Source organism: Bicyclus anynana, chromosome 19, assembly GCF_947172395.1.
Source record: "Bicyclus anynana chromosome 19, ilBicAnyn1.1, whole genome shotgun sequence".
Classification (NCBI taxonomy): Eukaryota; Metazoa; Arthropoda; class Insecta; order Lepidoptera; family Nymphalidae; genus Bicyclus; species Bicyclus anynana.
Window position 1 is genome coordinate 1888574 of NC_069101.1, and position 23295 is coordinate 1911868.

The 23295-nt window shown below is 38.2% G+C and overlaps 2 protein-coding genes and 1 non-coding gene across 3 annotated transcripts; 2 read left to right on the forward strand and 1 right to left on the reverse strand.

Moving 5' to 3' along the window:
* The first annotated feature begins 4807 nt into the window (after window positions 1-4807).
* Window positions 4808-8444, forward strand: LOC112050650 (uncharacterized). The gene is made up of 3 exons (XM_024088957.2): window positions 4808-4964; window positions 5889-6059; window positions 8072-8444. The coding sequence occupies exons 1-3, from the start codon at window positions 4910-4912 to the stop codon at window positions 8281-8283; spliced, it is 438 nt and encodes a 145-aa protein (XP_023944725.1). The 5' UTR covers window positions 4808-4909; the 3' UTR covers window positions 8284-8444.
* A 399-nt stretch (window positions 8445-8843) lies between these two features.
* On the forward strand, window positions 8844-8927 carry Trnal-uaa (transfer RNA leucine (anticodon UAA)). The gene has a single exon. It is a non-coding gene; the product is annotated as a tRNA-Leu (tRNA).
* Window positions 8928-11694: 2767 nt separating this feature from the next.
* Window positions 11695-21518, reverse strand: LOC112050658 (zinc finger CCHC domain-containing protein 24). The gene is made up of 4 exons (XM_052887437.1): window positions 21236-21518; window positions 19654-19839; window positions 16933-17051; window positions 11695-11929 (listed from the first exon to the last, which is right to left on the reverse strand). Exons 1-4 carry the CDS (start codon window positions 21236-21238, stop codon window positions 11833-11835), a joined length of 405 nt encoding a protein of 134 aa, XP_052743397.1. The 5' UTR covers window positions 21239-21518; the 3' UTR covers window positions 11695-11832.
* Between the last annotated feature and the right edge of the window lie 1777 nt (window positions 21519-23295).

The window sequence follows — 23295 nt, forward strand, 5'->3', positions numbered from 1 at the left end:
CCCTACCGGCAAAGACGTACCGCCAAGCGATTTAGCGTTCCGGTACGATGCCGTGTAGAAACCGAAAGGGGTGTGGTTTTTTATCCTCCTCCTAACAAGTTAGCCCGCTTCCATCTTAGACTGCATCATCACTTACCATCAGGTGAGATTGTAGTCAAGGGCTAACTTGTAAACAATAAATAAAAAATAAAAAACCTTAAACTGTATTAAGTTCCTATACAGGAGCTCTGGTAGCCCTGCCTAGGTACTATCTGGGCTATAATAATGGCCTAGCCCCGGTACCTCTGTCTGTCGGTACACTGATTGACCTCGCCTCGTCTGTATCACATACCGTATGATAAAAACACTAATATGAGCACTATCCATATCCATACTAAAGCAATAGTATTAATTTCGATTAAATTAGGTAGGGATAAATTGGACCTTAGAGCAGAACATATGCTAGTTTTTATTCCGGAAAAATCCATGGTTCTCGCGGGTTTTGTTAAAACAGAACCGGAACAGACGGAGTCACGGGCTTCGGTATATTGATTGTAGACTCATTGACAAGTGACTGTTCACTACTTTGTTTGCGTAGAAGTTCTTTTTAACCAATTTAAAAAAAAGGGGGAGGTTTCTCAATTCAACCGTATATTTATACTTTTTTTTAATCAACTTTAATGGACCTTTGTCCATAGGGATTAAATAGGGATGATGAAAGTGTTTTTTTAATTGTATATAAATTAGGAGTCCACAAATTTAAAGTCGCTCAGCGAGCTATGGAAAGGGCTATGTTAGGAGTCTCTCTGAAGGATAAAATCCGGAACGAGGAAATCCGTAGGAGAACGAAAATAATTGATGTAGCCCAAAGGATTAGCAAACTGAAGTGGCAGTGGGCGGGCCATATCTGCCGTAGAACAGATGGCCGCTGGGGCAGACGTGTTCTGGAGTGGAGACCGCGTACTAGCAAACGCAGTGTAGGACGCCCTCCAGCTAGATGGTGCGACGACATCAAGAAGGTAGTGGGAAGTGGCTGGATGAGGAAGGCGGAGGATCGTGTGTGGTGGCGCGCTCTCGGAAAGGCCTATGTGGACAGTGGCCAGCAGTGGACGAATACAGGCTGTTGATGATGATAAATTATAAGTATGCTAATAGTAAAGCGGTTTTCTAAAAGTAACAGGATATCTGCGATCATACTTTCGGACGTACACGGATTTAAAGAGTTATTTCTTTTATATCAATATATTCTAACCTAGTCATCATCCCCATTACATCAGTGGCGTGCACAAGGCCCATAACTAAGATAAGCATTATATGTAACGTACGTACAAAATCTATTAATACAAAATCAATTGCTTCTATGAAGTGCACACTACTGAATTACACAAGGAAACATGGTCTACAGACCGGCACAAACGCCAAACCAAGGGGTTAACCTAAGCGACTTCGGATAATCAGGTCATGGATTCGAGTCTTGGGCAGGGCGAGTTTTGTCAGAATACCCAATTCATAATAGCAATACACATATAATAAGTTGGTAGTGTAACCTTGAATTATTATGTGGTCAAATCCCATGTCGCGGAGCGAAGACCACTTTTTCAAGCTATTAGTTTAAGATAGTTCAGTGACATCTGTGTAACCCTTACAGAGCCAAACTATTACGTAACCCGCCCACCCGCATTGCAGCTGCTCGGTGGGTTTCATTAACCTCCAACTTGTCGGAGAAGAAAAGACTGTTAGATGTGGGAACGACAATAGTCCAGCGGGCGGGGATCGAACCACCACCTTTCGATAATGAGTCCAGCCCCTTTACCACATACTGTGCCTTTAGCCACTGAGCTATTAAGGCTTTTCTCCGTCCATGTCCCTTTTTTTACGGTCCTGGGCCTTTTCAACACTTGTTTATAAAAAAATGATTATCTTGGTCTTTAGGTATATACCTAATGAGTAAATTAATAAGCTGTCAATTTCATTTTGTTACTGAATAATATCGCATCGCTTACATTAATGTTGGTAATGCAACTAGAATCGTAACTGAACTAAACTAATTAAAGCTTCGTGAGGCATGATTTCGTCGTATGTGCGAACCGAATTAAACCGGTTAAATTTCAGTGTCAAAGATCACAAAGGGTTGTCCCTTTGTGATCTTTGACACTGAAATAACAGATTCATTTATAATCTCACATCCACTCAGACACTCAGTCTGCTATCTGCCTTACAAGGAAAATAAAACCAAAATTTGATTAAAATCTTAAACTAGTAATTCCCTATTAAAAAGTTACAGACAGATTATGCATATAATATTAAATAGATTCCATGTTATAGTTTAATTTTTAAAGCGCCTGTAACATTCTGTTTACACCGTTACCAATAAGTTGATATGCTATTTTTTTTTAACAGGCGCTTTAAATGTTAATAGAAAGTTTTGAATCCTGTGTTATAATTCTGGTGTTCTACATTTAAACAGGCAAGTATTTATACTATTCAATATTCTTAAAATAATAGGTTTCACATATATTTTATACTAATATTATAAAAGAGATAAAGTTCGTGCTACTTGTAATAGTAATCTCTGGATCTACTGAACCGATTTTGAAAATTCTTATACCAATAGAAAGCCACGTTATTTGTGAGTGTCGTAGGCTCTATCCCCGTCTGCTCACGTGAACGGGAACTATGTGAGAAACCGCAGGGCGTCAGCTAGTTTGTACTCACTTATTACCAACTACCATCGTCATCATTACAAGCCGTTGGAACTTAACTTAAAACCATCATAAACAAGTTATATCACACTACTACTTTTGGTTGGTGGGAGGCTTCGGCCGTGGTTAGTTACCACCCTACCGTCCGCCGTCGCCGAAGACCGCCAAGCGATTTAGCGTTCCGGTACGATGTCATGTAAAAAATTTTCCGGGTGTGGATTTTCATCCTCCTCCTAAAAAATGTTATTCCGCTTCAGCTTCAGATTCATTCAGAGATTGTACTCGAGGGCTAACTTGCAAAAAAAAATAACTTTGTAACCACAATTAAATGTACCTACTGTGTGGATTACCCTGCCCACTACTAATAGATCTTGTCCGAATGCCGCTGAGGCCACTAACTAAGCGCACTGGTTCACAACGGCATAGATCCTCGATATTTAGGCAGTACAAAGACAACAATACCCCATACCACACAAAACTCAGTAATTACCCGTACCTACTCGCATTAAGTGAATAAAACTCAATTGAAAACAAACAGTGCGTGTAAAACACACTTATTCTGGACCTTACCGAGTAATTAACTACTTTACTATATTGGTAGCACGAGGACAGACAGTGTTTTCTGTAGAATTCATTTGTACTAATTAATAGATCTGTTAATTACACGTCCTTATTCTGGAGACACTTCATTGTTAAAAATAATTTAAAACTAAAAGCGTTTATTCGATAAGTATCGGTTTAAAAATGTTTATAAAATCCCATTTAATGAAAGAATAGTGTTATGGATTCCACATAAAATTATAAATGAGGATATTTATATTTTTAACGACTGTATTAGTTCAGCAATTATTTATAAAGTAATATATGACGGGATTCTTGATTGAATTTACCTAAATCCCACGCGTATAAAGTGTGACGAATTCTACATGCAATAGGTACTTATATTTAAGCTTGTAAACATTAAGTGGGGTCAGGAAATACAAATATGTTAGATTACAAAATTTCGGTCTCGACCGTAACACATAATAAGAAGAAACACGACACTTCGTAAATGCTTAGGCAGCGTTCACACTTGACTTAAAGCCGTGCGTCATAAACTGGCTCACTTTCACTAGGCCCACTATGTATGAGAGGTCGTACAGACTAGTATTTTAGTCGAGTACAAACAAATTTTGGGCGATAAATCCAAAAATTGATCGTACTCGACTAAAATACTACTAGACCTAAGTATCAGTAGAGACAATAGTTATTTAATCTATTCACTAGCTGATGCTTCAGCGTAAAGAAATCTATGAAGGCTTGCAATGGCGTAACATAGGTACAAATCGGTCATCGATTTGTTAGGTAGATACTATTTTTGTCAAGCACTCATAAAGTAAAGGTGATATAGTCGCAGTTAGACTAACAGATGTTGATTTGTTGACGTTTAGAAACTGAATTCTAACCGGATAACGCGATACCTTCTGACTAAAACTGACTAGGTGGTCGGTGGTCTAGTGGTTAGACTTTGTGGCAACTGATCATGAGGACCTGGAGTCGCGTCGTGCGTATTGAAATGAAATATCGGGTTTTTTTTTAAAAGTTTTCGCTTCCAGCTGGAATTGAAAAGTTGGTATTGTTACATTCATCGACGCTTAATCGTTCTCGGAGTTACGTCATGAAATATTGGGTTTTCTTTCCAAAAGTCTTCCCTTGCAGCCGGATTTGAAAAGTTGGTACTTATTGTAACATACATCGACTGACGCTTAATTAATCATCACCGTCCTTAACCCTAAGGCGGAGGATCGTGTGTGGTGGCGCGTTCTCGGAAAGGCCTATATGTCCAGCAGTGGACGAATACAGGCTAATGATGATGATGATGATGATGATGATGATGATGATGATGATGATGATGATGATGATGATGTTCTAAGTCAGTCAACTCGCTTTAGAGCAAAGGGGTACGTATAAGCTGCAAGTAACCCAGCCAATAATAAAAGAGGCTGACAATAATGATTCTTCATAACACAGGCAGTAAGCGGCTAAGTTAACGCCCAGTGTGGTCGTAGCCTTAATCAGTTCATTCACATCTCGCGCCCGTTCACGGAATAAGGATGTACATTGTGCTTGTCCAAGTTAGCGGCTCCACTGACCGCGCCAGTCTGTAAGCGACGCTAAACCCCTAAACAACTTCCAAATAACATATTTTATACAATAAACATAATTATTAAAAAAAAATCGGTGACAAAATGTCTCTAAAATTCGCGCTTCCGATCTTTTTCCTCGCGATTTTCGTTCGTTTTGGTGAGTAGTGAAAATTTTAATATGCAATTACTGAGCCGGAACCGTTGGCTATAAAACAGAACAATAAGTCAAGGTCATCCAAGGAATAGATTCTACAAAAGCTACAAGCTACTCTGTAGCCATCAAAGTTTTTAAACTTCATTTGCTTAATTTTTTTTTAATTCAATAAATAAAAATATCCTTTTTTTTTAACGCTGCGAGCAACGAATATGCGGGTATGATCGCGCATAGGAATGCCGTTGAAATTACTCTTTTTTGGTGTAATTTCACGAACAAACAATCAGTCTCTCCGTGTATGTATGTAAACTAAGCCTAATTGAAATAAATGAATTTTGAATTATGCCGTGTTGTGTGCCGAGCTATGCAGGTACAATTTTTGGACACAATGCTTTATAATGACGGCTGACACAACTCTAAATAGAGGAAAAAATAATCTGAGCTCGTAAATAAACAAAAAAATAATAACTTCAAAATTAAACTTATAAATTACTATCTTTGCGGTGAAGGTGGTCTGTTCATATTTAACGACATTTTATTTATCTTCTAGCAGACACCGCGTGTTCCCACCCTCGTGGTTCCCGTTCCCGTAGGAATTCTGGGATAAAATATAGCCTAAAGCACTCAGGGATTGTGTAGCTTCCCAACAGTGAAATAATTTTTCAAATCGCTTAAGTAGTTTCGGAGCTTATTCAATGCAAAAACCAAACAATTTTCAAACAAATTTTCTCTTTAGGTACTTTTGTATGTAACGAATAAACTCAAAACTACTGAACCGATTTTAAAAATTCTTTCACCAATAGAAAGCTACATTATCAGGGAATAACATAGGCTATAATTTATCACTATATTCCCACGGTAACGTCAAATACGCGGGCGAATCCGCGAGGTTCTGCTAGTCTTATACTCAAAGTTGCTCTTGTCCAGGTGAATCAATAAAGTGCTACGAATGCAACAGCGCGAACAACTCAATGTGTCTCGACCCGACGCTGTACGACTCGGACACCATACAGAAGTACCTTCACAGCACCGAGTGCCAGCGCAGTGTGTTGGCCGTGCAGCCCAAGCCCATGTTCTGCAGGAAGATCATACAGACCAGTGAGTAGTCAATGAGCAACTTGACGACATGGACATAGTGTTGCCAGATGTCCGGATAAAGCCGGACATAGTTAGGCTTTTCTATACCGAGTCCGGCCGAAATGAACAGTGTCCGGCTTTTTTTAGGCTTTACATTTAGCAAACGAGCGAACATGTTTAGAACATACGGTAATAAATAGTAGATTGTTATACAAGGGGCTAAAAAGACCCATTACATACGAGGTATTTTTAGGACACAAGCCGTAAGGCGAGGGCCGCTAAATAGAGACCGAATATGACAGTGTTTTAGAGCAAGAGTAGTGAATAATAATCATGAATACTTGATTTTATATGCAAATAAATCTTCGATACCTATTAATACTGATGTACATAAAATCCTCAACAATGTAGACTGTCCGTCCTATTTACCCAAAACTGGCTGGACTGTCCGGTTTTTAATTTCGGCGACTTGGCTATCCTACATTGGCAGCATGCAGCAGCAGTGTCTGCGCATCACGAGCCGATGTTTTGAAGGTCCATTGCTGGTCATAGGCCTTTAGCTGGGACTTCCAAACACAACGGTCTTGAGCCGCCAGCATCCAGCAACTACCTAACAAGCCGCTTGATGTCTTCCTTCCACCTAGTGCGGGGTCGACCAACACTGCGCTTTTCGGTGCGAGGTCGCCATTTTAGCACCTCCTCGGAGAAACTCCAAACATAGCTCGCTCGATCACCCGCTTAATGAGATCTCTACCTACGTATGAGGCTCATAGTTAGCGACTAACCCTAACTAATTCGCACGAGAGTTTTTTTAACGGACGTTAAAAAAGCGTTCAAATACAACAAAATGCATTCCCAAGTTCACACGACAGCGTTTTTATAACATGACGCCTTTTTTTTTCGAGCAGTGTTGCATTTTATATTCTGGCGTTAGAAATAGACCTTCATTTTACTTCATACTTTAATCGAACGCTTCGGTATTACAGACAGAAAATATTCATTTATTATCATAAAATGCACTGTTTGTTTACATTGAATAAGACAATTAACCTTCTGTTTCTTCTCATTAAGTTCAGATTAAACAATGTCAAAAAGATAGTGTAACAAATATTTACTTAGTACGAAAAAAGCGTTATTTTTTTTAAGGCTCAGTTATACTCGCGCCTCGTACCTCGGTCCTTGACGCGTCCTCGCCTTGCATTCCCGCCCTAAACGCGAGCGCCGCGAGTCGTCATAATTATGTTTTCTGTGCTCGCAACTCGCCTCGCCGCTCGCGCGAGAGTGTAAAGGTATTAGGAATAGTACTCGTAGTACTAGTATTGGTCTTATTTATAGAGATCACTAATATAATAATTGATATTGATAATGATCGAGACCTACTAAATAGCGTGGACACGGAACAGCTTCCGAACTCCTGACAATTTCGTAGAAGAAAGATAAGCTCAATTTTTCATAGCCCGACCCCGGTAGCCCAAGACCAGTGGTGTGCACAAAATTTTTAATAAGAGCAGGCACTACAAATTGTACAAATACGAAATTCTAAGTTATTACTTAGTTCTTATTTTTGCAAGCATGAAATGTACCTATGCAAACTTCATGATTCCAGGAACTCATGATCTGATCTAGCATGGGCTATATTAATAGTAACAAGTGGACACCCGCGACTTCTAGTGAAATTCAGTATTTCAATAACCCCGCGGGTGGGTAACCTTACATTCTTCCGGGATAAAAAGTATAATTTATGTAACCCAATAACCTCATTTATCTTCCAGCAAAAGTCTCATCAAAATCTGTTCAGCCTTTAAAACATTTTTTTTTTCATAATATAGTAATACTGAATTGTACCTATTTGAGAAAATACAATCATTTTGACATCACACACAGAGACTTTAAATATTTATATACTCCGAGGCACTTTAATGTACTCGCGTCATATTAAAGTAGGCGGATTATCGTGCCTCTGATTATATTATGTACTTAACGATAAAGATACCCATTTATGATAACCATTATAACATCGTCGTGTTCTCCAGTTCTCCACAAAGGCCACGACCCCGAGGTGAGAGTGACGCGCGGCTGCGGCTGGGTCAAGCACCACCGGGACTGCTACAAGGCAGACAATGAGGATCATCTCGAGACGGTCTGCCAATGCTTTAGCGATGACTGCAATGGAGTCAACGCCCTGAACTATAGTTTACTCTCAATTTTAACCATAAGTCTAGCTAGTATAGTGTTACTTATGTAAAAAACCCGATATTATGTGACAGAATTACCAATAATCCGTAATTTTAACACCTATAATTTTATTTTTTGTCCCAGAATTGGGATTTAACGTTACAAATGTCTATAAGTTTGCAATTCTGTGGTTGAAGTTTTAAATTAATTATAAGCAGGGTAATAATAACATTATACTTACAAATAAACTTATTGTTCTGTTTGATTTGATTTTACCTTTAAATAAAAACCTAAATAAGTCCACGTTACCAATACGGCAAAGCCATGAATATTTTGCCAACGCCATCTAGTAGCAACGCGATGCTTTGTTACGAACCTTTGAACGTGTGAATGCCGAGCGGAATGGCGGCCGAGCGCTGTTAACGCAATGCATTTTGTTATTGCTAGATGGCAGCACTCGGAAAATTACCCTGTAACCTATATTTCTTGATTATAAAATTTAAATGTTTTTTTATCATAATGATGTTTGAGATGCTGTAAATAAGATGCTTAAATTAATAATGATTTTTATTTAATTTTCAAAATGTCGAAGTTGGAGAAACACTTTAGTAATTTTGTCACTTAGTGCAAGTCAGGTTGGCCGAGTGGTCTAAGGCGCCAGATTTAAGCTCTGGTTCCCGAGAGGGAGCGTGGGTTCGAACCCCACACCTGACAAATCAGTCTTATATTTTTGTTTCTTATTTTTTGATAAATATTTTCAACACAAATTTTCTGTTATATATTCAACAAGCGGACGTCCGCCTGAAAATATATTTATATTTTCGCATGTTTAATACATAAGTAATAATAGTCTACTAATCTATACTTAATATATAAAGCTGAAGAGTTTGTTTGTTTGGTTGAACGCGCTATTCTCAGGAACTACTGGAATCCGATTTGAAAAATTCTTTCGTGTTAGATAGCCCATTTATCGAGGAAGGTTATATGCTATAAATTATCACTGTTTTTCTACGGGAACGGGAACCACGCTGGTAAAACCGCGCGGCGAAGCGAGTCGCTGGGATTCGCTTTATGCAGGCGGCTCAGTATCGTGATGTTTTTAAGTCCATACAAAAGGCCTATGTCCTGCAGGACTTCCATCGGCTGATGATGATGAATCATTTAATTCTGATTTTATTTTCGTAATAAAGTATACTATATGTAGACTTCTTCGTGTTATGGTATCAAATCTTGCCGAGTTTTATTTGAATTCATTCAGTAGTTTCAGCGTGATGCCTGGTCAATATAAAAAATATCTTCAATGTAGAGAATTTTACCTGTTACAGTTTTATTATAAGTATGGATAGTATTTAATTAGATAGGCGGATATCTTTCACAGATTGTGACGTCACTAATCCAAAACTGACGGCTAAAGTCGTTATCAATTCGTCAATCATCTATTATCGAACGGTTATCCGTACATTTGGTTTTTTTTAACACCTAGTCCTAGTCCGGTTTAGTATGGCGAAGGCAACCTTAATAAAACTTTCGATAGGGTGGAATAACGCCGGAAATCATTGCATTATCATGCCTGTTTACCATTTTACCAAGTATAAAAAAATATATCGATTAATAACCGTAATGAAAAATATACGCTAGTTAGCAGTGGCGAAGGATGAAATATTGACAAAGGCTGAAGGCGTCCAGGGTGTCCCATAAATATTACATTTACAAGGTGATAGCTGACATTAAAATCTACCAAAATAGTGTAATATATGTTAGCCGAAGGTTTCAAGTTATTATACAAAATTTCAAGTTATTATACAAGATTTTTATACAAAATTCAAAAATCCCTACCTTCAATGCAGTTTATAGTCATACTAGCGGACGCCCGCGACTTCGTTCGCGTAAATTTCGATGTCAACTTTACTACTACCCCTACCCTACCCTACCCCTACCCTACCCCTACCCTACCCCTACCCTACCCCTACCCTACCCCTACCCTACCACTACCCCAACCCTACCCAACCCATACATTTACCCTACCCCTACCCTACCCCAAACCTACTCCCACCCTACCCCTACCTTACCTGCACCCTACCCCCATCCTACCCCTACCCTCCCCGTACCCTATCTCTTTCCTACCCCTATCCCACCCGTACCCCTATCTCACGCCTATCCTACCCCTACCCTACCACTACCCTAAACCCGGCCCTAAACCTACCCTACCCCTACACTACCCTTACGCTTCCCTACCCGTACCCTACCCTACCCTGTAACTTCTCTATCTTACTCCTACCCTTAGCAAAATCGGTCCAGTCCTTCGAGAGTAGTGGTATGACCAAGAGAAATAGAGACTTCTATGCTAATAATATAAAGAGGTAAAGTTTGTGTGGTTGTAGGAGGTAATCTCTGGATCTACTGGACCGATTTGGAAAATTGTTTTACCAATAGAAAGCTACGTTATTTGCGAGTGTCATAGGCTATGTTTGATCCCCATATTCGCACGGGAACGGGAACTACGTAACTGAAAGCGCCGGGCGTCATATAGCGGAATTTCTGCGTCTTTTAGAAATTTTGTATTATCTCCGAAACTATTTAAGTAATTAACATACTGTAAAGGGCAAATCTTATCTCCATAATATCTTTGTGATTATTAAATAATTAATAATAATAATATAGTAATAAGGATTAAAGTTTAGTTGTATAAATAATGACGTAAACCTAAGTATAAAAAATTAAAAATTTTTAAAACACAAAAGGTACTATATCTGCTAATATATAGAAGATAGATATATAGTGTCGCGGACTTTTTTGTAGAACTTTTAAAGATACATAAAGTCTCCATACATTAATTTCAATTTTACACAATAGTTAAGGCAGCGCATGCGAATAAGTCTGTTTAAGAGGATTTTCAGTCCGACCTGTATGACAAAAACTGTGATAACTCGGCTAATATATATGATACCAATATAAAATATAGCCTATAGCACTCCCCGATAATGTAGCATTCTACTGGTGAAAGAATTTTTAAAATCGGACCAGTAGTTCCGAAGATTACCCCATTTAAAAAATGTGACAAACTTACAAACTTACAAACTTTACCTCTTTATAATATTAGTATAGATTAGTATAGATAATGTGCTGAAAAATTTCATAAGTGTTGATTTTATACTTATTAATTAGTTTTGAATTGTTGTTTCAAGTAATGAAAGTTAATTTTTTAACTGTATCTGTATCTGTTTGTACTGTATCGTATATTCAAAATAGTAAAGGAAGAGCGAGAAAAAAAACAACTGCGCAGTATTGTATCGCTTCGAAAATTACCATCTGTTTCTATCCAGATTGAAAACACTGAAATTTTTACCGTATATAAAAATGAGTTCTAGCAGAATACAAATAGAATTTAAAATTAAATGACAACTTTCGAGAAAGCCAGGCGCGCATTAGATTGTGGCAGTGGCTATGCCCACCACAGGTAGGTGTAGGTAGGTATGCAAATGAAACTCTTAAGTTATAGTTCAGGGTTCAGACCGTATACTTTTTCAAACTCGCCTTACACCGTCAGATAACTTATAACAAACAGTCACTGGCCTGAACGTAGGTAGTAGGCTGGTTCCCGCTTCAGGGTCCGTAAGTATTAGGCCTCGGCGTGCGGTGAAGGAAGAGCAGATGGAAAGTAGATAAAGAAGGCGATGAAGGCGAAGACGGCGCAGAAGGCGAAGAAGGCGTAGAACCTGGAACCCCAGAGCAAGCGAGGCATTAGAGCGTGCCCTCCGTCTTGCCACGTAGTACCTGTCCAAGCCCAGCGACTGAGACAGACACTACAGAGCACCGAACAGCCTTACAATAGCTAAGTTAGTAAGTTTGATAGGAACTCACCCCAGCGGGTTTCCCTAGGTTTCGAGCCCAGGAGGCCAACACCAACCAAAGTTAATTATTTACTTGGCACTAACGCAACGTCAATTAGTCTCTTTCGAAAATTGCACAGCAAAAGAAATACAGCGAAGAATTGCTATTGCTTGGAAAAAATATTGGAGCTTTAAAGAGATAATGAAAAATAAAGACATAGACATGAGTACAAAAAGGAAACTGTTCGAAGTTGCAATATTACCATGCCTAACGTACGGATGCCAAACATGGTCACTAAGAAAAGAAGAGGAGGATAAACTTTCTATTTGCCAGAGGAAAATGGAAAGAAGCATACTGGGCGTAAAAATAAAGGACCGAGTAAGAAACCAAACCATAAGGAAAAGAACACAACTGACGGATATAATAAAAAGGATCCGATCCTTAAAGTGGAAATGGGCTGGGCATATTTGTAGACTGCAGAACGATAGATGGACCAAAAGGGTGACGGAATGGGTACCAAGGGGCGAAAAAAGAAAAAGAGGTCGTCAGAAAAGGAGATGGGGAGACGTCTTCTCACAAACGAGTGGCACGGCCTGGATGCGTACAACCCGAAACAGGAAAATATGGAAAGATTTGGGGGACGCCTACGCCGTACAGGCGACTTGTATCTAGTGTATTATTTCTTTTTTATTAATGTTAGATTGTAAGTTAAAATTGTAAAACGATACTAGAGTAAAGGCTTTTTTATTTTTATTTTTTATTTATTTATTTAACGTAACGTCCCAACCTTCGGCACCTGACGCAGGTATGAGAATGCCTCGCACCTTATGTGCGGTCGGTTAGCATCGCTCCTTCCGAGTGCAGCCGAAGTAAAAGATTCGTGCGAAATCCTATTTACAGCTGTGCGCGAGTACGTTCAGTTCAAACCACTCCGCGCGAGGACCCATAAGCTCAGTGCAAACCACTGTCCTATTTTATAGTTATAATAGCGTTACAAGATCAAACTAATATAATTCATCACATGCATTTCCTGCGACTTCATTCGCATCACACATCATAGCAGCGGCGGGGGTCTATAACACAAATAGCCATCCCCCCAGTGGGCCTTAGGCAAATCGGTAGTTTTCAATGACAGTTTTGAAATATCCGCCGAGATAGTTAATAACACAAATTAATCAATAATAGGCAGATGGAGCGGAACACGACTGTGTCGTAGCCGCTCCAAAAAATTTAAAAATAAATACATTCTCGAGTCAGTACGACACGAAGCGTCGCATCAGTAACTTTCAACATTATTCAAGAAAAATGGCGTCTTATGTTTTTAAATATTTTAAAAACTGTTCACAAAAACTAAAGAAATAAGATAGAGTGGCTAGTTACCACCCTACCGGCAAAGACGTACCGCCAAGCGATTTAGCGTTCCGGTACGATGCCGTGTAGAAACCGAAAGGGGTGTGGATTTTCATCCTCCTCCTAACAAGTTAGCCCGTTTCCATCTTAGACTGCATCATCACTTACCATCAGGTGAGATTGTAGTCAAGGGCTAACTTGTAGACAATAAAAAAAAAAAAAAAGAGTATTTTTTTATCGGTAATTATTGATTATTATATTAATTTACGTAGGTAATTGTTGTTAGTGTTAAATTTTGAAATACAAATTATGACAAAAGTGTGTATATGCGGATGTCAAGGAGACGCGTGACTTTTTTTTAATGGGTTTCACTGGCTTCACAACGCTGCTTGTAAACACTCATTCTGTATGATCTTTATTCTGTGTACACTATCATGTAATGTGGGCCAACGTAGTACGAGTGTGTTTTGTGCAATAAGGAGAAGCCGAGTTGCACAATAGATAGCACGAGTGCTACAATCGCTAATTACGTGCAGTGGCATACAATACTTTTTTTACGACCATGATGAATGAAATAAAAGAATTAGCAAAATTTGATAAATAATATACCTAATTGGCGTTGGGCATGTCCTCCTAGATTTGTCTCTAATACGAAAGCCAGAATTTTTGTAGCCATAAAACTATTTAAAATTAAAAAAAAAAAAACTTGTAACACGGTTTACTCGTATGGCAATGAACATTACCAAACGACCTGTATGAAATGAATAGTTTTGTGATATGGTTTGTGGTTTTATAATGAGTAGATTGAAATGAAATGAAAATTTATTGTTTTATCAAGTTTACATAGCTGATTGGGCTGGGACCTTCTATTAAGATTACGAATTGGGAGTACAAAACCTCCATTGTAAATTAGTTCTAAGACACTATTATATAATATTTGTTTATTATCTGACATTTCTAAACAAATATAGTGCGTGTTAAGCCTAAAACTGTTTATCAGTATTATCACATTTAGCATCACACACACAGCTGTACAATATGATCACGATGAAACCTGACTCACACATTAACAATTGGCGTTTTCCCCAAACACACACTAACGACAAACTAACGCAGTATACCTGGTTAGGTATATTATTATTATTAGGTATATTTGACCGTCTGCGGTTATTTTTGTCTATGACGCACAGAATTTTCATGGAAACAGATGTTGGTTTTCAAGAAAATCCTATATGGGTGATATCGCATCAATATACCTAATTGACGTCTACCATCCACCAGGATTATAAACAGAAACCTTCGATGATTTAATGATGGTGATGATGGAAAAGCTTTCATAGAGTTCGTTCGTTTTTCTGACTTTTTAAATGATAGAGATCTACGGAATCTATTCTGTTTAAAAGGCAAAATAAAAACTTGCTTTTTTCAAAAATGCAGAATCAGTTGCTAGTGTTGTGGTTCTCAACAGAGGTCTGGGTTCGATAACAGTTCGGGTCGATCTGGTGGTAGGGATCCGTAGAAAACTGATTACTATCAAGTTAATTTTTAATGAGTAGCTTCACCTCGATCAACTTTTTCATTTACGAAAATTCTTGATTTTGGTAGCTAACTGAGTTACAAATGAAAATTTCTGAGCGCCGGAACGTGATAATGTACTAGGCAATTTGTAGGACAATGTCGCTGTTGAGTTGTATAACTATTAATTAATCAACAATAAAAAAAACATCTGGTTAGTAACAACTTTTGATAAACTTCACAAGTTGAATCAATACCAAGGTTATAAAAAACGCTCAGAAATTTTTATTTCCTGGTAACTCAGTTAGCTACCAGAACAAAGAATTTACGTAAATAAAAGACTCAGACTTGGCCTGTCAATATTTACTCGAAAGAGTACTTTGTGCCTAGTGGGAGTTTTCAATGTTTTCATACTGTTACTATCGCGTTGACGTAAACGAGAATTTATATGGAATTGAAACAATTGTGCATTAGTGCCACTAGATGGCGCTGTTTCAATTCCTTAGAAATTCGCGTTTACGTTAACGCGATCGTCACAGTATCAAACTCTACTAGGCCCTCTGGTAAATACGGTATATTGGGCAATTATTTTTTCCTTTTGTTTTATAATATGTAGAGAGATGCCAATACAATGACACTTTTATGCCAAACAATACTTCATGCTTTGATCCCGAAGGTTTGATTGAAAGCCTTTCAAGCGAGCCCAACATTAGCTTTGAAGAGGTATATTTTTGTGTTACTTTTTTTTCCAATGACTTTTGTGAGACGTGCACACTGCACATTTGCATTTTCCAATTTTTTTTTATTTTCTTTAACTTTTTAGGGCTATCACGGCTCTAAAAAAGTGGATATGACCTCTGCCTCCGCATCCGGAGGGTGTGGGTTTGAATCCGGTCCGGGGCATGCACCTCCAACTTTTCAATTGTGTGCATTTTAAGAAATTAAATATTACGTGTCTCAAACAGTGAAGGAAAAACATTGTGAGGAAACCTGCATATATACCAGAGAATTTTCTGAATTCTCTGCGTGTGTGAAGTCTGCGAATCCGCATTGGGCCAGCGTGGTGGATTATTGGCCGAAGCCCTCTCATTCTGAGAGGAGACTCGAGCTCAACAGTGAGCATTGAGTGAGTATATGGGTTGATAATGATGAATGATGATGATTGACAAAATCGTGGCATTTCGTATGCCTCCCACCCAGGGTAACCTCTCACCCCCACATTGCTACCGTCTAGCTCTGGCTCTACCATACTAGCGCAGTTTAAAATCCTCTATAAATGGTCTAAGTCTATAAAACATATAATTGTGATTAGTTGCAGAGTTTGTTTGAGAGATAATGTTTTTTTTTTATTCTTTACAAGTTAGCCCTTGACTACAATCTCACCTGATGGTAAGTGATGATGCAATCTAAGAATGAAAGTGGGCTATCTTGTTAGGAGGAAGATGAAAATCCGCATTCCTTTCTGTTTTTACACGGCATCATACGCTAAATCGCTTGGCGGTACGTCTTTGCCGGTAGGGTGGTAACTAGCCACGGCCGAAGGCTCCCACCAATCAGACCTGGACCAATTGAAAAAACCCATACCACTGCGCCATGGAGACCGTCAAATGTACAGATATTGTACAGAAGCAGAAATAAATACCTTTCGCTTATTTATTGTATCTAAATTATATTTCAAAAAGTAGTTTTCTTAGGATTTATTTATCTTAGGAATTGGGATTTATTAATTTGTCAAGTTTTCTTAGGAGTAGTGTATGTTTCTTGCTTCAGTTAGGTCTTGTTTAAGTTAGGTCTAGTCACCTAGCCAAACTGGCCTATTCACTATTTTAGTATTTATTATCAACCTATTGAAGTGGACAGCAAAGTGTCATCTACATACTATAAGATATCCACCGTGATCAACGGATGACATTTGTAATTTGTATCATGGTTGATGACATTTTGACAATTTATTTGCTTTTTAATTTGATGGGTTGATAATAAAGACCAAAATAGGAGCTGCTGCTGTCCAGCTGGTGGTTACCCGGTCCATTCCCTCCTCCCACAGAAGTCACCAATTTCGCGACACCTCTGGCAAAGCTCCCTCGGATGCCTCTTGGTCGGGTCACTCTTATCCAATCCGCCAGGGTTATCCAGCCGCATCTGAAGTTACAAAACAGAAAACATGATTTAAAAAATCCCGCCATTAGAACATCGTGGACACGATAGCGATCGAAAGACTTCACCAATCGAGTTTTTAGGGTTCCGTATTCCTCAAGGAACCCTTGTAGTCACTTGGTCGATTTTTATTTTTATTACGCTTCAGTATGATTTGAATTGAACCCTATAGAATTTACACGGTTCTAATTGATATTAAATAAACTATAATTAAATTGAGAGCTGTGATAGCCTAGTGGATGTGACCTCTGCCTCCGATTCCGGAGGGTACGGGTTCGAATCCAATCCGGGTCATGCACCTCCCACTTTTTAGATAAGTGCGTTTTAAGAAATTAAATATCACGTGTCTCAATCGGTGAAGGAAAACATCGAGAGGAAACCTGCACACCAGAGAATTTCTTAATTCTCTGCATGTGTGAAGTCTGCCAATCCGCACTGGGCCAGCGTGGTGGACTATTGGCCTAACCCCTCTCATTCTGAGAGGAGACTCGAGCTCAGCAGTGAGCCGTATATGGGTTGATAACGACTCCCGATAGTCCGCGCGGGCCGCGAAACGCGAAGACAGACATGGTGAAAATAGAAGGGTTCCTTGTAGACTACGGAACCCTAAAAATAAGATTATGAGACGTGCTCTGTTGGATTTTCCAAATTATTATGTACTAGCCAACGCCTGCGATTTTCGCGGAAATCTGTTACAATGTTACTGGTGGTCAGATATGAGCCATAGTCGTAACTTATCATAAATGTTATGTACGTGTATTGTAGAGAATTATTTTGTATGCAATAATCTTAAAACTGTGAATATTTATACTAATATTATAAAGCTGAAGAGTTTGTTTGTTTGATTGAACGCGCTAATCTCAGAAACTACTGGTCCGATTTGAAAAATACTTTCACCAGTAGAATGCTACATTATCGGGGAGTGCTATAGGCTTATATTTTACATAGGTAGGTAGGTAGGTAGGACCGAAAATCCTCTTAAACAGACTTATTCGCATGCGCTGCCTTTAGTATTGCGTAAAATTGAAATTAATGTATGGAGGCTTTATGTATCTTTAAAAGTTCTAAAAAAAAGACCCCATTTAAAGTATGTTACAAACTTACAAACTTTACCTCTTTATAATATTAGTATAGATAAATAAAAAATAAGTAAAATAGATACAGAAAATCAATATCAAGTAAATAGGGGGTCTACCCAACACGGTAAAATATGGCAAGGGGTCTACAACTCGAAAAAGTTTGGGGAACTCTGGTCTAGGCCAATGTTGGCCCACGAGTTGGCAGCGCCGCCGTTGGAACTGAGGGCACGCCGCCGAAGCACCGTCTCTTGCCTTGGGTGTCTATAGCCGTATCAGCCGTATCTATTCTAATATTATAAAGCTGAAGAGTTTGTTTGTTTGATTGAACGCGCTTATCTCAGGAACTACTGGTCCGATTTGAAAAATTCTTTCTGTGTCAGATAGCCCATTTATCGAGGAAGGCTATAGGCTGTATATTATTTCTGTATTCCTACGGGAACGGGAACCACGCGGGTTTAACCGCGCGGCGTTAGCTAGTCAATGATACGGGGACCTCAGACTACAGGGCAGGGGCCCCGTACGTGTGAATGCAAAATTAGTACAATACAGGTAATCCCAGAGAGCCCAAAAGTTGGAAACATACGTTAAGTCACTGTCATATTTATTTTAAGCGAGTATGTTTGTTTCTTTTGTGAGAAAGAAAGCCTTATTTATATATTATAGCCTTCATTTGGGCCCCCCAACTAATTTTGATACTTATTTTGATACAGGGCGCTACGCCACTGCTTTGTACGGACTGCAGTTCATAGATGGAAAAATGCACTGCCTACCAGGGGCGTTGGTTCGTAACAACCCGACTCCTATCGGGTTACCTTTAATAATCCACGAGTTTTACGGACGTACATAGTTTAACATTCTCAGCTACAAACACATTCAAACTAAAAAAAACACATATACGGATTATCTACGAGAAATCATATCAGTCTTCGCTACTGCTGTCTCCCCTAAGGACTCATTACGAACCTGTATTGTTGTAGTCACTTTTTTTTAGTACCTATTGTGCATACCCTGGCTAAAAACCTTATGCACGCCACTGGTGTGCAGTAAGTATATCACGAGATTATACCTTATTAGCCGACGCCCGCTACTTCGTCTGCGTGAATCTCGATGTAAACTTTCAACTACCCTTATCCTACCCCTACTCTATCCCTACCCTACCCCTATCCCACCCCTACCCTACTCCTACCTATCCCTACCCTACTTTTCTGGTTGATTTTTTACACCTTGTGTCAGAAATACCCAAATATCTTACGGAAGCCTATTTTTTTCCAAAATAAAATTTAGCCTATGTTAGTTGTGGATAACGTAGCTTTCGAACGGTGTAAGAATTTTTAAAATCGGTCCAGAAGTTTTTGAGCCTATTCATTACAATCAAACAAACAAACAAACATACAAACAAAGTTTTCCTCTTTATAATATTAGTATAGAAGTATAGATAACCTCACAAACGCGCATAGTCACAAAGTATTGAAGAATCAAAGAAATGCGATGGAGGATAGCACTCCTACCTGTCTATGAGGATACACGTTGATCTTACATTTGCTGCAGTCTTGCCCACTGTTGGCCCACGAGTTGGCACTCATCCACCGCCGTTGGCACTGTGGGCATTTGAACTCGCCGAAGGACCGTCTTTTGCCTTGGTACGGTGTCAGCCCTTCACCCTTTTTAGCCTTGTTTCGCCTTCGCCTGTTCGCCTGAAAGTGTTAATTTAATGAATATTAGCAAAAAGTAGAAGATTCTATGTTTGGCTGTTAGTATGTATGTTTTTTATGTATGGCCAGCGATATTTCAATGCGAGATGCGAGGAAAGGCGGTCTTTGAGAAAATGATAAACCTTAACCTTATTTCAATTTATAAACAACTAGCGGACGCCCGCGACTTCGTCCGCGTAAAAATCGATGTCAACTTTCAACCCCTATTTCACATTTTATTTTGCAAGTTTTATAACTTATACCTAATAAATAGTCCACTTATCATTTTACATTTACAAATGTACCTAGAAAAATTAAGGACTTTCCGTACAAACTTTCTACCCCTATTTCACCCATTTCTGATTTTGTTATCGCGACAAAAAGTATCCTATTATCCTTCTACGTATTATGGTCTCAAATCGACTTAAACCCTACCCCTAACCTAGGCATACACTCCCCTACCCTGCCCTACCCCACCCTACCCCTACCCTACCTTTACCCCCTACCCTAATCTTACACAACCCCTACCCTGCCTGTACCCTAACCTACCCTACCCTATACCTTCCCTACCTTACCCCTACCCTTAGCAAAATCGGTCCAGCCCTATGAGCGTGGTGCGATGACAGAGGAAAATAGAGACTTCTATGCTAAAATTATAATCTTTGGATCTACTGGACCGATTTGAAAGATTGTTTTACCAATAGAAAGCTACGTTATTAGCGAGTGTCATAGGCTATGTTTGATTCCCATATTCACACAGGAACGGGAACTACGTAATTGAAAGCGCGGGGCGTCATGTAGCGGAATTTCTGCGTCTTTTCTTTAAATTTTGTATTATCTACGAAACTATTTAACTAATTAACATACTATAAAGGGCAAATCTTATCTTTATAATATTCTTGTGATTATTAAATAATTTATTTTGATAAGGATTTAAGTTAAGTAGCATAAATAATGACGCAAACCTAAGTATATAAAATTTATAATTTTTAAAACACAAAAGGTACTATATCTGCTAATATATGTATAGAAGATAGATATCGCGGTGATAGGTGTCGCGGAAGATAGGTGTCGCGGACTTTTTTGTAGAACTTTTAAAGGTACATAAAGCCTCCATACATTAATTTCAATTTTACACAATGGTTGAGGCAGCGCATGCGAATAAGTCTGCTTAAGAGGATTTTCGGTCCGACCTGTATGACAAAAACTGTGTTAACTCGGCGAATATATATCATACTAATATAAAATCTCCCTGATAATGTAGCATTCTACTGGTGAAAGAATTTTTGAAATCGGACCAGTAGTTCCGAAGATTACCCCATTTAAAAAATGTGACAAACTTACAAACTTTACCTCTTTATAATATTAGTATAGAGTATAGAATTGTAATTGTACTTACCATTTTAAAAAGTAGTTTAATTTATCAAATAAATAACCACTAAAATCATTTATAAATGCACTTTAACCAGGATAAATACTGCACTTAAAAGGTGAATATCTAGATTCTAGTACTTGGGCAATAACTATAAATCTGCGATCCTAGGTACCAGTAGGTACGTACCTAGTAACAATAACTACTTGCCAAGTAGATATGAGTTTAAATGCCTTCCTTGTACTGGAAGTGTTTTGAATTTGTACCAAGATTCCAAGAAGTTACTTAGTAGGTACTTAATGAGTCAATCGTGGAGAACTAAGCAGGGTTGCCATATAACTTTTGTAGATCTACCTTTTTGTAGATCTTTGGTAGATCTACCTATTTCCTGTCTACCTATATTATTAAATCATTTTATGATCTACATTGTTAAATGAAGTCTTAGCATATTATACTCGTATATAATATAATATTTGTAATTCCTACAAAGATTACGCGGACGATGAATATGAAAAATTAAAAGAAAAAAAATTAAATAAAAAATAAAAGAGATCCATTTTAGACCAAGTATTTACCTGGTCTTTTGTACCATAATTTTGTCCATGACCATATTCCAAAGATTTTATACTATTGCATATATCACTAAAGGCCTAGTTCGGACTACTGTAGTATTTTTAGTCGAGTACGAACAATTTTTGGATTTACCGCCCAAAAATACGGCCTATAACACGTCGAATCTGAGACGAACAAAGATGTAGTTTTGACGACCTCCGTGGCGTAGTGATATGCGCGGGTTATTTACAAGACCGAGGTCTTAGGTTCGATACCCGGCTGGGTCGACTGAGGTTTTCTTAATTGGTCCAGGTCTGGCTGGTGGGAGCCTTCTGCCGGGGCTAGTTACCACCCTACCGACAAAGACGTACCGCCAAGCGATTTAGCGTTCCGGTACGATGTCGTGTAGAAACCGAAAGGGGTGTGAATTTTAATTCTTACAAGTTAGTCCGTTTAGTTTGCATCATCACTTACCAACAGATGAGATTGTAGTTAAGGGCTAACTTGTGAAAAATTAAAAAATAATATAAAATAATCGTTGCCTTATGTGGGATCGGCAAAATATGTCAATCTCTTCCAGTCGCGTCCATTGCATTTACATGTTTAACCTCTTTCATATACTCCACCCATCTCCTCTTAAGCCTTCCATCATTATTAAAAAAATACAGTTGTTTATTTCAAAATAAACCAAGTGAAATAATATAATTCACGGCAAACGTCAAATCGACATCAATCCGTCATACCAATTAATACATGAATTATTTATTTTATATAATAACATGTAAATGGGTACCTGTTAAATTAGTACAAGAAATTTATTTATTTATTTATTTATTTATTTATACACATGAAATATGCCCAGAGAAACATTACAGTTTCCCAATTCGTTTCTCGAGCAAACAGAAATAATAATTACAACAATAAATCTAAAATTACAAAATGAATATTAAACAATCAAAATAATTTAAAAATAATAAATTCAATTCAAATTAAAAATTAAGAATTAATTAACATTAACCAAGTCAAATAAATTAAAATAAACAAATCAAATAAATTAATAACAATAATCAAGAATTAGAATACACAAAAAAAATAAAAATAAAAATTAACTAGTCAAAAAACAAAATTAAAAATATCCTAAACATAAAATCTATTCTAGTAACAATTTAATTTTATTTACAAGCTGATAAACAGGTGTGTGAAAAATGTCTAATTCTAAATTTCTACTAGTGAGATCATTGAGCAGGCGCAGCGCTTGAGCCAGCGGCGCATGCTGGCTCACTTTAGTTCTGCCACACGGCACCGCAAACAACTGGCGACGTCGGCAACTTACATACTTGTCGGGAACATGTAAATCTATTGACCCTAATATAACAGAGTTACTTTTTTCACCTCTCATTAAATTTATTATGTACTGTAGCAGTGCTACTTTACGTCTTATCTCAAGTTTATTGTACCCTGTCATACCCAGAAGAAAGACGCTTGGATAAATAGTAGGATAACCCACTGAGTACCCATATTGTTTCCTATAAAGC

Coding starts and splice junctions, on each gene's coding strand:
- LOC112050658 (XM_052887437.1), bottom strand. Junction 17,052..19,653: donor ACGTGTATCCTCATAGACAG/GTAGGAGTGCTA, acceptor TTGTAACTTCAG/ATGCGGCTGGATAACCCTGG. Junction 11,930..16,932: donor GGGAGGAGGGAATGGACCGG/GTAACCACCAGC, acceptor CTGGGGTTCCAG/GTTCTACGCCTTCTTCGCCT.
- LOC112050650 (XM_024088957.2), top strand. CDS start 4,910: ATGTCTCTAAAATTCGCGCTTCCGATCTTTTTCCTCGCGATTTTCGTT. Junction 4,965..5,888: donor CGCGATTTTCGTTCGTTTTG/GTGAGTAGTGAA, acceptor GCTCTTGTCCAG/GTGAATCAATAAAGTGCTAC. Junction 6,060..8,071: donor CAGGAAGATCATACAGACCA/GTGAGTAGTCAA, acceptor CGTGTTCTCCAG/TTCTCCACAAAGGCCACGAC.